The sequence below is a fragment of the Pagrus pagrus genome (genome assembly GCF_965226575.1).
Source record: "Pagrus pagrus genome assembly, chromosome: 1".
Taxonomy (NCBI): Eukaryota; Metazoa; Chordata; class Actinopteri; order Spariformes; family Sparidae; genus Pagrus; species Pagrus pagrus.
The window spans coordinates 26734249-26746528 of NC_140185.1; the positions used below are offsets into that span (position 1 = coordinate 26734249).

At 37.4% G+C, this 12280-nt stretch overlaps 1 protein-coding gene across 1 annotated transcript; it reads right to left on the bottom strand.

Annotated features, from left to right (window-relative positions):
* Positions 1-774: 774 nt before the first annotated feature.
* Positions 775-7848, bottom strand: rnaset2 (ribonuclease T2). The gene is made up of 10 exons (XM_084362631.1): positions 7683-7848; positions 6560-6637; positions 6338-6392; positions 4164-4213; positions 4016-4073; positions 3611-3675; positions 2907-3020; positions 2618-2663; positions 2421-2492; positions 775-2317 (listed from the first exon to the last, which is right to left on the bottom strand). The coding sequence occupies exons 2-10, from the start codon at positions 6628-6630 to the stop codon at positions 2114-2116; spliced, it is 735 nt and encodes a 244-aa protein (XP_084218757.1). The 5' UTR covers positions 6631-6637; positions 7683-7848; the 3' UTR covers positions 775-2113.
* Positions 7849-12280: the final 4432 nt, after the last annotated feature.

The following is a 12280-nucleotide window of genomic DNA, read 5'->3' on the forward strand; positions in this document are numbered from 1 at the left end:
ACTTGGATCTGTCACATCAGCAGCTTTGCAGAACTGCAGTGTTACATAAGGGGAGAGAGAGAGGGAGAGAGAGGGAGATGGAAATAGAGACCAAGGGAAGTGGGGGAGATTGGGGAAGGGCTTTATTAGGTGGAAGCAGCGGGTGATTCAGGGACTGCTGCTCTACCTGGGTCAAGTGTCTGTAGCTGTCCTGGGTTTAATTTTCTCTAAAGTACGGTTTCTTTCCTCCGGAGGTTATTCACCTCAAAACGCTCAAAACTGTGATCCCCAAACTTGGAACGTCACTAAAAACAGAGCTCATAATGCTGTTTTCATGTGTTTGACAGGATTTGGATCTCATTTAAAGTATAGCTGGCACGTAGTTTCAGGACATTTTAGCACTATTGAATATGTAATCAGATGTGTTCAGTCAATCTGCCTAGCTGTGTTGTGGGAGGAGATTCAGGATTATGGACTGGTGTCTTTGTCCTGGTAGGATTATGGCTCTGTAAGGAGATCACGACATTAATATTCATACACATGGAGTGGATCTGGACAGATATAAAGACAGCCAGGCTCAAATATAGCACTATTACTATACTATTATACAACATGCATAGAGCGGCATAAAGACTTAAGTTCTGACACGATTATTTTCAGCCAGATGGTCTTTCTATACTTATTCGAGCTCTATTAATAGTTTGAGTACACCTTCAATTACATAAATGAAAAATGCAAATAGATGCACTTTAATCAATATTGCATGTTACATAATAACTCACTGATGACATGAGGGCAGATTGATTACTTATTGAGTGTTTTATTGACAGTAAAAAAAAAAAAAAAGGACCATACAAATGTTCGATTTCAGTCTTTTCACAGTTCACACCACAGCATTTGTCCTCGGTGACACTGGTCATTTACCTTTCAGCTAACACTGATTTGATTTATCGAGGCACAACTCCAAACAGCCCCAATGGAAACGAATCATAGTACAAATGAGTGGGGAGTATAACTACCAAAACACGTTACATCCTTGAAAACAAGCATTTTATCTATACATGCAAGATTGGTGCATGTTGAACAAATTTTGTGTACTGTACTGTAATGTGTTTGGGATGAGTCTCAAGTTTTTAGATGTACTATGTAGAACAAACTGAAGCATTTACTCCTAACTTTATCTGCTACATTTACTTTCTAGTCTATACATAATATATAGACGATTGGTTTAAGCTCACATGTGACTAACAAAGACAGACCTAACCAGGCCTGCAGCACAACATTATATCATTGCTTTTGTACCTGGCAAACGTGCTACATGTATTAGTTTATAATGTCTGAAAGATGGAAATGTTGTTACAAAGCAGCAGTGTTGGTTTAAAATGAATGCCCTTACCCTTAAACCTCAGAAATATGCATATTGCGATATCATTATAAAGAAAACCAGCTATTTTGATTTATTGGATCATTCTTTTTTACCATAAAGTTGAAAAACAATCTATTTAATAAAAATAAAAAATAAAAAACATGATATCAATTCTCCAAAAAAAGAGATGGCACATCAGCACACAAAAGTCATATGAATTATGACCAGCAGAGTCACAGAGATTTAAAATCAGCACAATAAATAACATGAAGCAGGAGTTGCCTGCAAATACGGGCAAAGGCTCCACTCATGTGCCAACAAGATTAGGGCACAGTAAACTGCCTGTCTGCCTGCCCTAACCTCACCTCACCATGATGCGCCCTGGTGAGCTGCGGATCGGATTCATCTACTAGCAAAGGTCAGGAAGGGACGTAATTCCATTAAAGCACTAAGTAGTTGTGGAGTGTGTATGTGTGTGTCCTAGTTTTTGCAGCATATCAAAAGAACAATGCACTTAGATTTTTTTTTTCAAGTATTTGTCCCAGTGAGAATTTCCACGCAGTTCAAAAATATTTTCATCTCGCACAGATTGTATGAGGCTATATTTGACATAAATTATCATTGAGGAAATGTTAATTGTGAAGCCTGAGAAAAATGAAGTGATAGCTAGTCAGTGTGTACGTGCGTGCTACAGTACAATTGACTGGCAAACAAAGAATACATTTGCGTGTGTGTATGTAAAAGTAGGGTTGTAGTGTGTGTTGCATTTCAGTTTGTGTGCGTTTTTTTAAGAGGCGGGTAGTAAACTGGTGTATCGTGATCACACACACTGAACCCAGTTGCTTTGTTAACAGCTGTGGAATTGTCTCCCTTAGATATGGTTTCCATGGTTGAATGTCTCTCGCAGTCAAGGAGGGTGAAGTCAGAGTTGAAACAGATCTCAATCTGCCCCAAAATCTGGAATTCAGCATTCTGTCAAACACAAAAAATGCAGGTAAACAGTCTTGAAAGTGGGACCATGCAAAACAGAAACAGCACGTTATAGTTTGATTAATTGACAAGACATTTTATATACCTTTGGATGGACACATTGGATCTTAGGTGTGACACCGTAGAAGTTCTCTATGACTCCTTCAACTTGTGAAAACTATACACAAACACATCAGGAGCAGAGAGAGGATCAAAAGTGAGGCGCCACATAATATTAATAACATAACACTAATATGAGATTACATATACCATAATTTAAGGCTGAACTATAACTAAACCTACCGTGTAGTATTTGTCTGAAGGAGTGATGTCAAACTTCTTCAGGATGCTGCAATAACAGAAAAAATATTTGACATGTGATCCTTTCAGGACGAGAAGCTTTTATTCATTTTGTTTGACTTAAAATAAATAAGAAGTCAGTTTCTCTGTCCTGTGCTACAATTTTATTGTCATTGACATTTTATTGATTTTTAGAAGGACTGAAATATAAACAAACATAAAGCTAGGAGAGAGGTATGTATGTACAGTATGTGCATGTGTGAGGCTGCGATTGTGGGAAAATGTGCTGTACCTGTCCAGATCCACTTTATGGTATAGCTCCAGTGCCTTGCTGAAGTATTTATGTTCACTATTCAGAGAAGGTGCTTTGGCTGCACATGTACCATGTTTGTGCCACTCATATTTCCTGTTGAAAAAGACAAGTAGCAATAGATTTCAGTATTAACACGTACAACTGACAATGGGAAAACACGACACTATAATTATCTCAAATTTGGCTAGAGATGACTGATTTCAGGGTCATGGAGCATCTTCACTGGTCAAAATAGGGAGGTCACCACAGGTAGTTGGCAGTTATACTGCTTTTCCACCACAATTAGCGGGTCCACACAGGATTTTTAAACACAGGTCAAACCGCTAAAAGCGTCATTGACGTCATGTTTCACATCACAAATGCACCAGAAAGAGTTGTAACAGAAGAGAAAAAACAATAGACCCATTGTGAAAGAAGCATTCTGTAAAACGGTGGATAAATTATTTTTGAGCTTATTTTTTTATGACTATAATTTGAAGAAATCTGAATACCATCCTGTGGTTAAAGCTTAACAACAATAAATCTCAACAACAATCATACAGTAGTTATTATTGCTATATCATATTATTTGATAATGTGTTAAAGAAACAGACAGCCAGACAAACAATGCAGAAGCAGTCACTTAAGATAATAGCAATGTGGTAGTAGTACAGTACGGCAGTAACACCTAGCTTAAGACATACCAGAATCCAGTAGATGATGGGTTAAGCAAGTCAGGCCAACTCTTCATCATGTCTGGAAGCAGGTCCTGAAAAAACACACATCCCGAAACAGATTTGTTTCATCTTGAATTGTACCAACTGGAGAAATGGAGGGGAAAATCACAACTTTATCCTCTCTACTTCTGTGATGCCAAATATTGTTGTCTCTATTTTGTGTGCTTTAGATGAAAGAGTTTTTCTATTCTGAAGAATTAAATATTCTCCAGTTTTTTCTTTGTCCTGCCAATTTTGATAGGTGTCTGCCAATATCTGTTTGTTCCTTCTCCGTGAATTAAAATGACTACAGATCTACAACTGGCTGCAGAAAGAACATAAATGATTTATGAATTTTACAGCCAAATATAAAAGACATGCTCAGTGCTTCACCTCTATTTCAGAGGAGTTGAAATGCCACGATGAATTGCAGTCAATCCCTTTGTCTGGCCTGGAAAACAAAAAGTAATATTAGTAATCTAACACGATCACTATAAATAAACAACAAACAACAAAAAAACAAAAACACAAATACACATACCAGAGTCCATGCAGCGTCCAGTAGCTAATGTTGGGATGGCAGTGTTCCATCTGAAATATAAAAATAGCATTGTTATTCCATTTGGACATACAAAATCTAAAACTTATTTCTGTTTTTAGTAATTAATATTCATTAATAATCAGCTTTCAGTGCATTGACTTGAAGTCCGTCCCAACCTCAATGACGGTGCAAGATTAGATTTGACATTTTGGAGCCGCAAATAATTATTCCCATCATTCATTTTCATTATTGTCAGATGAACCAATTAATTGCTTGGTCTATGCAATATCAAATATAATCAAAAGTTTCAGTTAAGGGAGCTGAAAGAGACTGTTAAAATTTCTTAATTTGAATGACAAAAACAAAGCTTTGTAGTTTAAAACATTTCTGGAGCTTAACACCGAAACAGCGTTGCATCAACCGAAAAAGCAAACCAAAAAGAAACCAAACATAAATGGCTTCATTCAGCTCGTAAAATGTGATCCAAATACCCAGATCCCAAACTGATTTTAAAGGAACATTATTTACACCCATGACACTCAGCGTCATGCTTTTAGCTTAGCAGCTACAGTAAAGATTTCAACTTTGAAAAGGAGGTAAATAACTTTTTTTTTTCCAAATCAATTTGGGATTGAGGAGCTTCAGGATACTTAAATTGTGCCAAATTGTATGTTGTTTTTTCTGGGTTGGTTTATTTACTCCAGCTCCAGAAATGTTTGGTGTACTATGAAGCTTCAACGACTTTCTATCAGCATGGTGAGTAGATAATGACCAGATAAAGACTTAATAAACCTAATAAATTAACATTCACTTCAAAGATACAGTATGTCTTGCAATTTGTATTTACAGCATATTTGCCAACTACCTAAAATACGAAAGTTCCTTTTTTTCCAACGAGGAATGTCACAATGTTGAGTAAAAAGGAGAACTGCAGAAACTGTGTGGCAGTTTAGGGTCTATATTTCCTCAGTTGAGTCTTAGTGTACCTACATTTCAAAAAACTTCTTTTTAGTAATGAAGCAGTGATAGTGATAGCAAGTGATATCTTGAGCAAATACACTGCACAAATAATTTCCACCTCAACTTGTCAAACCACGAACACAATGTTGCCAAATTAAGCCTTTGCTTCCGACACACAGCCGAGCACATGATACAAAACCACTTGTCACTTCAAGGTTTGTACCGTCAGAGAAGTTCTCAGGAAAGCAGAAAATGTGACAGAAGTGCGGTCAAAAGCACAAAATAAGGGATGTGTGTTTGGTGTTGTGACTTATGGAATCGTTAAAACTGCATCCTCACGTGTTGAACAGAATGTTGCCTAATCTAACCAGACTGCTGACACTGCCGCCTGTCTCATGACTCATAGACATCACATGATACATAAGGATTAGATGTTGACTCAGTGACACAGTATATAGGTAACATTCGCAAGCAATATAGGAGAGCATCATAGTATTAAGATGGGAAACCATGACATTAAAGAATTAATCAAAATTGTTGGTAATTATGAACTATCCATGCTGCCTGAAATTTATATATAAAATTTATGCAAACATATGAAAAGTATCCCGGAAATGATAAGTGATTACATTTCCTTTTTTTTTTTTTAAATGTGTGTTTGACTGGCATAAAACACTAAAGGTTATGCGGATCTTGAAGTGAAAACTGAAACCTGACTAGCCAACCACAGTCTGGTGCAACAACCACAGTCTGGTGCAACATAACAAAATGAAAAACTTCTTTCTCATGGAAATTTAATATTGATTCAGTTGAATATTTATATAGCAACTTATATGAGTAACATGGTTGGAGTAAAAGGGATTGATAATTTTTAATGAAGAAAGTTTCGCCTTTTCAACCTAAAAAATAAAGAATAACAGAAAACTGTGTTAAAAAGAGTCTGATCTGTATGTGGGTCCAATCAAGTCCACATTGTCCTTATTCACTGCAGATATATTGACTTGTCATAGTAGGAAAAGCACAGGTGTTATAACATTTACAATAGCACTGTGCTATTCAAGCAGCTGAATGACAATGATCAATTTTAAAATTACATCTGTGCTTTGCTTACCGTTATATGTCAAATTGTGTTCTGTAAAAAGGTCTGATAGCATCTTTGTAAAGGTCAAAATTTTCAATGCAAAATACATTTAGAAAAGCAGGAAGAAACTCACACTGCAGAAGGTGCTTGGCCAGTGGTGGGTCAGGATCAATTTGGTCCACATGTGTCTGAAATGAAAGAACACATACGTCAATTTTTTTCAGTTCATTTTTTATTCATACAGAAAAAGACGATGACATTTTATAGACATACAAATGGAGAAGCAGGAAATAGCAGTTCATTAAACCATCATCAACCATAACAGACATACAGTATATCGTTTAGCTGTACTTACGGAGATGAAATCACATAGGCAGAGGACAGAGCTGCTGCCAGGCAGAACAGAAGAGGATAGTAGAGCCTCATGTCTGACCTAAAAAGACAGAACATTTATAAATTAACAGCTGATTTTTTATGCAGACCTCATAACACTTATGGTATAAAAAGATTAAAAACAACACCCACAGTTTAAGTTTGATCAAAACTATATATTATCATCACGGTACATCAAAAATTGCAGATGTTGGACAGTTTCACTAAGCAAGAAAAAGAGGTAGTTGCTTTGACTGGGGGAAGCATGTGGCCATAATAAACTCATGTGACAACTTAATTGGGCAATCTACAAAAACCTTCAACCCACTAATATTTAACGACATAAGTGACATTCTGAACACACATTACTTTGTCCAGTTTGGCACAGCTATGCCCTAAAACCCATCATTCATGGAGGTGAAAACTGATCCAATTTAAACTGTCTAATTCTAAAACTGACAAGAGTGATTATCTCGGGATACATTTCCATTAAACTGTGCTAAAATGTGCAGTTCTGTGCCTTAACTCTGGCTGTGAGGCTCCACACTTTATGATGAAAATAATCAGTTTGTGTCAATAAAACACTCCTGAAATGTGTCCTGCTACAAGCACGAGTCAGCAACGGTGCTGGAGACGTTTTCATTTAGCTCTAAACTACTTCCTAGAAACACAGAAGCTCTCTGACGCTACAGTGAAGACGACAATGCAATAACCGCAAGAAAGTAAGAAAGAAAGAAAAAGAAAATGGTGTCCAACAATTTCACGATAACACACAGACCCGACCTGTCTCGGTCGATCAAGAAGAAGGGCTAACAGACTGAACTGTACTTTAGCTAAAATAACAAACAAATCGCGACGGGCAACTTGGGTCGTGCACAACAAATTGACGTCTTTCTTTCGTTAGCATGAAGTTGATAAGAAGCTAAGGTTACAGTATGCACCTAAACTAGTAATAACAAGTCAGCTAAAACAAGTAATGTCAGGAAACTTAAGTCTGAGAAGAAGCCTTACAACTAGCTACAAAGGACAACAGGTCAAAACTGAACTTAGGAGTTTTAACCGAACAGCCGTTGGTTAAACAAACGTAACGTTTAAACTGGTCTCACCTTTGTTGCAACAAAGAGTTGTGATGGTTTGTTAAGGAACTTTATCTCAGATAGTGAAATACACAGGACACAGACAGCAGGCTTTTAAACTCTCTACTGTTTACGTCCATGGACTTCTCACTACCGTTTGTCCACCTTGCCTGTCTGCTCAGCCAATCGTGAGCGCCGTAGACGTCGTGCGTCATCACGTGGTAGCGTGGGTAGCTTGCTTTTATTGACCGGATGCCACCGGCTGCTCCTTCTCCTCAAGCCTCACAGTGGGGCTCTCGAACAGGATTCGCAAATGTAACAATGTACAAACGTCCCTTTCAAGACAGCTTGCATGACAGTGTAGGATATTATATTAGTAAGTTTCAATGATCATGTTGGAGCTCTTCGTGAACTAAACTCGTTAATTGGCGTAGTTTAAAAATACATACTTTTATTGCAGCGAATTCATTTTTCAGTACAGCAACAACATGTTGGTTGTATTGACATGCATTTGCATTTTCCCCCTTTTTATTTTATACACACCCAGTGATACAAGAAACAGCAACACAACAACAACAACAACAACAACAAAAAATGTCTACATATTTATCCATACGTATCCACACATATACACTGTACATACATGTAGGCAAGGCAAGTTGATTTGTATAGCACATTTCAGACACAAGGCAACTCAAAGTGCTTCACCAGGGCAGAAAATGACATTAAAAGACATTTAAAAAAAAATCCATTTACAATACATTAAAAACAAGTTAAGAAATAGGAAAATAAGCTAAAATAGAATAGGTTTAAAGGAGACAAGACTAAAGAATAAAAGTCTAAGTGCAGTGCAAAGCCTTGAAATTGCTTCAGTGAAAGGCAGTGGCAAACAAAAAGGTCTTCAGCCTTGATTTAAAAGAGGTGAGAGTTGGAGCAGACCTGCAGTTTTCTGGGAGTTTTTTCCAGATATGTGGTGCATAATAACTAAACGCTGCTTCTCAATGTTTAGTTTTGACTCTAGGGACTGAAAGCAGATCTGTACCTGACGACCTCAGAGGTCTGGATGGTTCATAACGTAGCAGCAGATCCGAAATATGTATTTTTGGCCCTAAACAGGAAGCCAGTGTAACGATCTAAGAACTGGAGTGATGTGATCTACTTTTTCGGTTCTTGTTAGGACTCGAGCAGCAGCATTCTGAATCAGCTGCAGCTGTCTGATGGATTTTTTGGATGGAGTCCTGTAAAGACACTGACATGAATTAATGACATGTATTATATGATATGTATTAACATGCATATTTAAAAATATGTTACATCCATTCATTCATGCCTAAGAGCCCTGTTAACTAAGCAATGTCAAGCTAACTGGATAGACAAAGAAAAAGTGATAAATAATGAAACACTAAACAGAGACATTTGATGGTAGAAATGCTATTGTCTAACTCTGATTTGATGGAAATGTCAGCATTCAGCAAAAAACTGCATTCTGATAACACCACCTTCATGATTTTTGAGAGAATATGCCTGATGAACAGCTTCAGTGCCCTACCAACAGCATTTGTGAAATGTAGAAGCTGTGACAATAATATGTGTCAATGTATAAGGCAGTTAGACAATGCTTTCTTCAAAAATGTCTTAATCAATATGTAGTCAGTTATATTAACAGGGTGTTTAACAACCAATAAAGACTTATAGTTCTAAATGTATGTATGTATGTATGTATGTATTTGCTAGATGTTTTGAAATATTATTACATGACTCTTCAGAGGGTCCTGATAGAGGGGACATGAGCAGTGGGATTATGCTGGGGGGATTTACCGTGTCTCTCCATTGTTACTCTGTGCATTAATGTCTTGCTGCTGATGCAGTATTTGGCAAGCTGCCACCCTCTATGCCTCTCAGCTAAACAGAAATCATGTGACCCAAACAGAGGTTTACCAACCCTGAATAAACACACTCAGCAGTTAATGGAAAGGAACACTATATAACTTTCTGTGTGAATGCTTCAGATCCTAGTCAGTGTACATCCAGGATCAAATAAGGATTATATGTTGTTGATGAGTACATTTTAAAGTATGTTTTTTTGTTTTTGTTTTTGTGCAGAAATTGGTGTATTCAAATAATCTACATAAATAGAGAATCCGTCAACTAAAGGTATTGCATACCTCATGTTTCTTCAATTAAAGACAAATATTCAGACAGACATTACACTGTGTAAAGTGCTCTGCACTAACGATTCAATTTAAAATTAATCGGACAGGCCTCAATTATTGAATGCATGAAATGCCCAGGGGTTCATGACTCATTATAAGCCAATGTGTAAAATTAAGCATGGCAGGAGACTAAAATGTGAGAATAATTCATCTTGCTATGTCTTCAGGGACTGCAGTGTCAAAAGGTGTTGCCTAGAATAGTCAAAATGTATTAAATATATTATTGGAAGAAGCAGAGTATGATCATGCAACCAAAAAAGTACATATATTTTCTAATTTTTAATGTTATTTCTCCCTTGGGCTTGAAAATTTAACACCACCTCATTAAACTGAATCCCTGGCTTACCAATGTCTCACTGTCAGCCAGTAACATAATGTCCTAAAGTTATCACTGAGCTCTGGTTACAGAGTGTTCAACCACATGACCGACAGAGGGCTCTTTTTGACCACAGACATCTCTCACACACACACACACACACGCACACACAAACACACATAAAGGAGAAAAGGAGAAAGAGATAAAGATTACAGTTGTGAAAAAAATATAATTAATCTGCCAATGTAAGACATTTTAAAGATTTATTAATGCATAGTTTAGATCTTGACTTCTAGTGACTCTGACCTCAGTTTTTTACCTCAACAAAATGTTAACCTCATGTTCTTAATATATGTTGTATTTCTCTGTTTTCACATGCATGCATGTATGACATTATTTGGAATTTAATGTAGATCATAAAAAAATAGTAAGATTCTTGATTGTTATTGGCTGGTGATGGGGATGAGACTTAAGGTGATGTTAGTTCAAGGACTCAAGCTGAGTTTTGCTCTTGTAGAAGTCAGCCTCTGATTTTCCTTCTATATAGTGCTTCTATGTATTCTTTAAATGTATTGCACAGAGTTTCTAACTGGTTATGAAACTGTCCTAATTTAATACTGATGAAATGATAAGTCATAAAATTCAAACCATTTTTTATGGTGACGTGCTAAGGATGAACTGAGGAGCCTCACAACTTGAGGAAAGAAGCTGCTCTGTAGTCTCGTGGTACAGCACCTGCCAGACCTAACCCTAACTGTCTCATAACGTAATGTTTCACCATGCTACCGAACCCTTTTGGCTTATTATTATAGACCCATAACAATATTAGGGAATGTTCATGACTTTTGATTTATCAACAAAATCATTCTTGCAGAGCAACCAAATCTGTTAGCTGTAATGAGCTGTTTTAAAACAAAGTCAACATATTACGGTTATCAATGTAACGTAGCCACAGATAGATACATTATCCCACGCTGTCTCATTCTGCAAACAGCTGTATTTAAAAAGGAAGAAATAGTTTAAAGAAGTTGGTCCATCTTTCTTTCACTTGCTTCCAAAACAAATGCATGCGCCAGCCAAAAACAAGGTTGTGGTCGTCATACCGCTTTTGTCCCCAGGGGCCGCCAGAATCAACAAAGAAATGAATATTCCTTGCAGCTTTAATGTGGTTGACTAAAAGACCATTACAACACCACTGTTGCTTCCAAAACACACCTCAGCTCCCTTAGCCAGTGTTGATATCCATTCAAACGTACATGAATTTGATGTATGATGGTGCATTAACTAGAAAAAGCCAAATGTTTCTCACAAAGTTCAGACAGTTACAGATTTTAGCTTTAAATAAATCATCCACCGCTTCTCCTTTTTTGTTGCCTTCTTGGTTGCTTTCTTTGACACTCTTCTGTCTACATCGCTCACACATCACACACTCCTCCCCAAGCCTCCACCCTTCCTCCCTCTCTTTCTCTCTCTCTCTCTCTCTCTCTCTCTCTCTCACTCTCTCTCCTCTTCTCAAATGTAACTTCATGTTGTCCCATCATATGATTTTGCCTAAGATGTGAAATGTGTTTCACAGCTTCTCTCCACTGTGTCAGGAATAGTCGAGCTGTAACTGTAGCTAGTTATATAAATAGGCTGTGGCCAAAGTTCAGCATGCGACATAGTGTCTCAAGATGTTTCTGAGTGTATATGGAGAAAGATCTTAGAGAAGGACTTCACCTCACCAGTAGTGTGGCTAGGTGTATGGATGAAATACAAGTGACCAGCCTTTTTGCAACACGGTTCTTCGACCATATCGCCGCCTATTTTGTAGAGCTAAAAATGCTTCTCGTAAACTTGACACTGCCCCCCGCATGACATCACCATGGTCAGATTGTCTGCATTGTCTACATCAGCTGGTATACTTGAATAACTGGTTGTTTGCACCAGTTGTTGAGATAACAAGCCAGAAATCGGCAACTGCGCTAACATGGCTTTCCCTAAAAACTGTAATGGGCAAACTCTGTTAATCAAATAGTTGCCTGGTTGTAGTGGCCCCGGGTCTTGAAGGATGATGGTTATATATAGGCAGCTCTCTCTCCTTATAAGGCCTCAGGGAG

Excerpts from the sequence above, each read along its gene's own strand:
- rnaset2 (XM_084362631.1), bottom strand. The coding sequence starts at position 6,630 with ATGAGGCTCTACTATCCTCTTCTGTTCTGCCTGGCAGCAGCTCTGTCC. Across the intron at positions 4,214-6,337 it reads GGCCAAGCACCTTCTGCAGT|ATGGAACACTGCCATCCCAA; the intron begins GTGAGTTTCTTC and ends TTTATATTTCAG. Across the intron at positions 2,493-2,617 it reads CTTCAGACAAATACTACACG|TTTTCACAAGTTGAAGGAGT; the intron begins GTAGGTTTAGTT and ends GTTTGTGTATAG.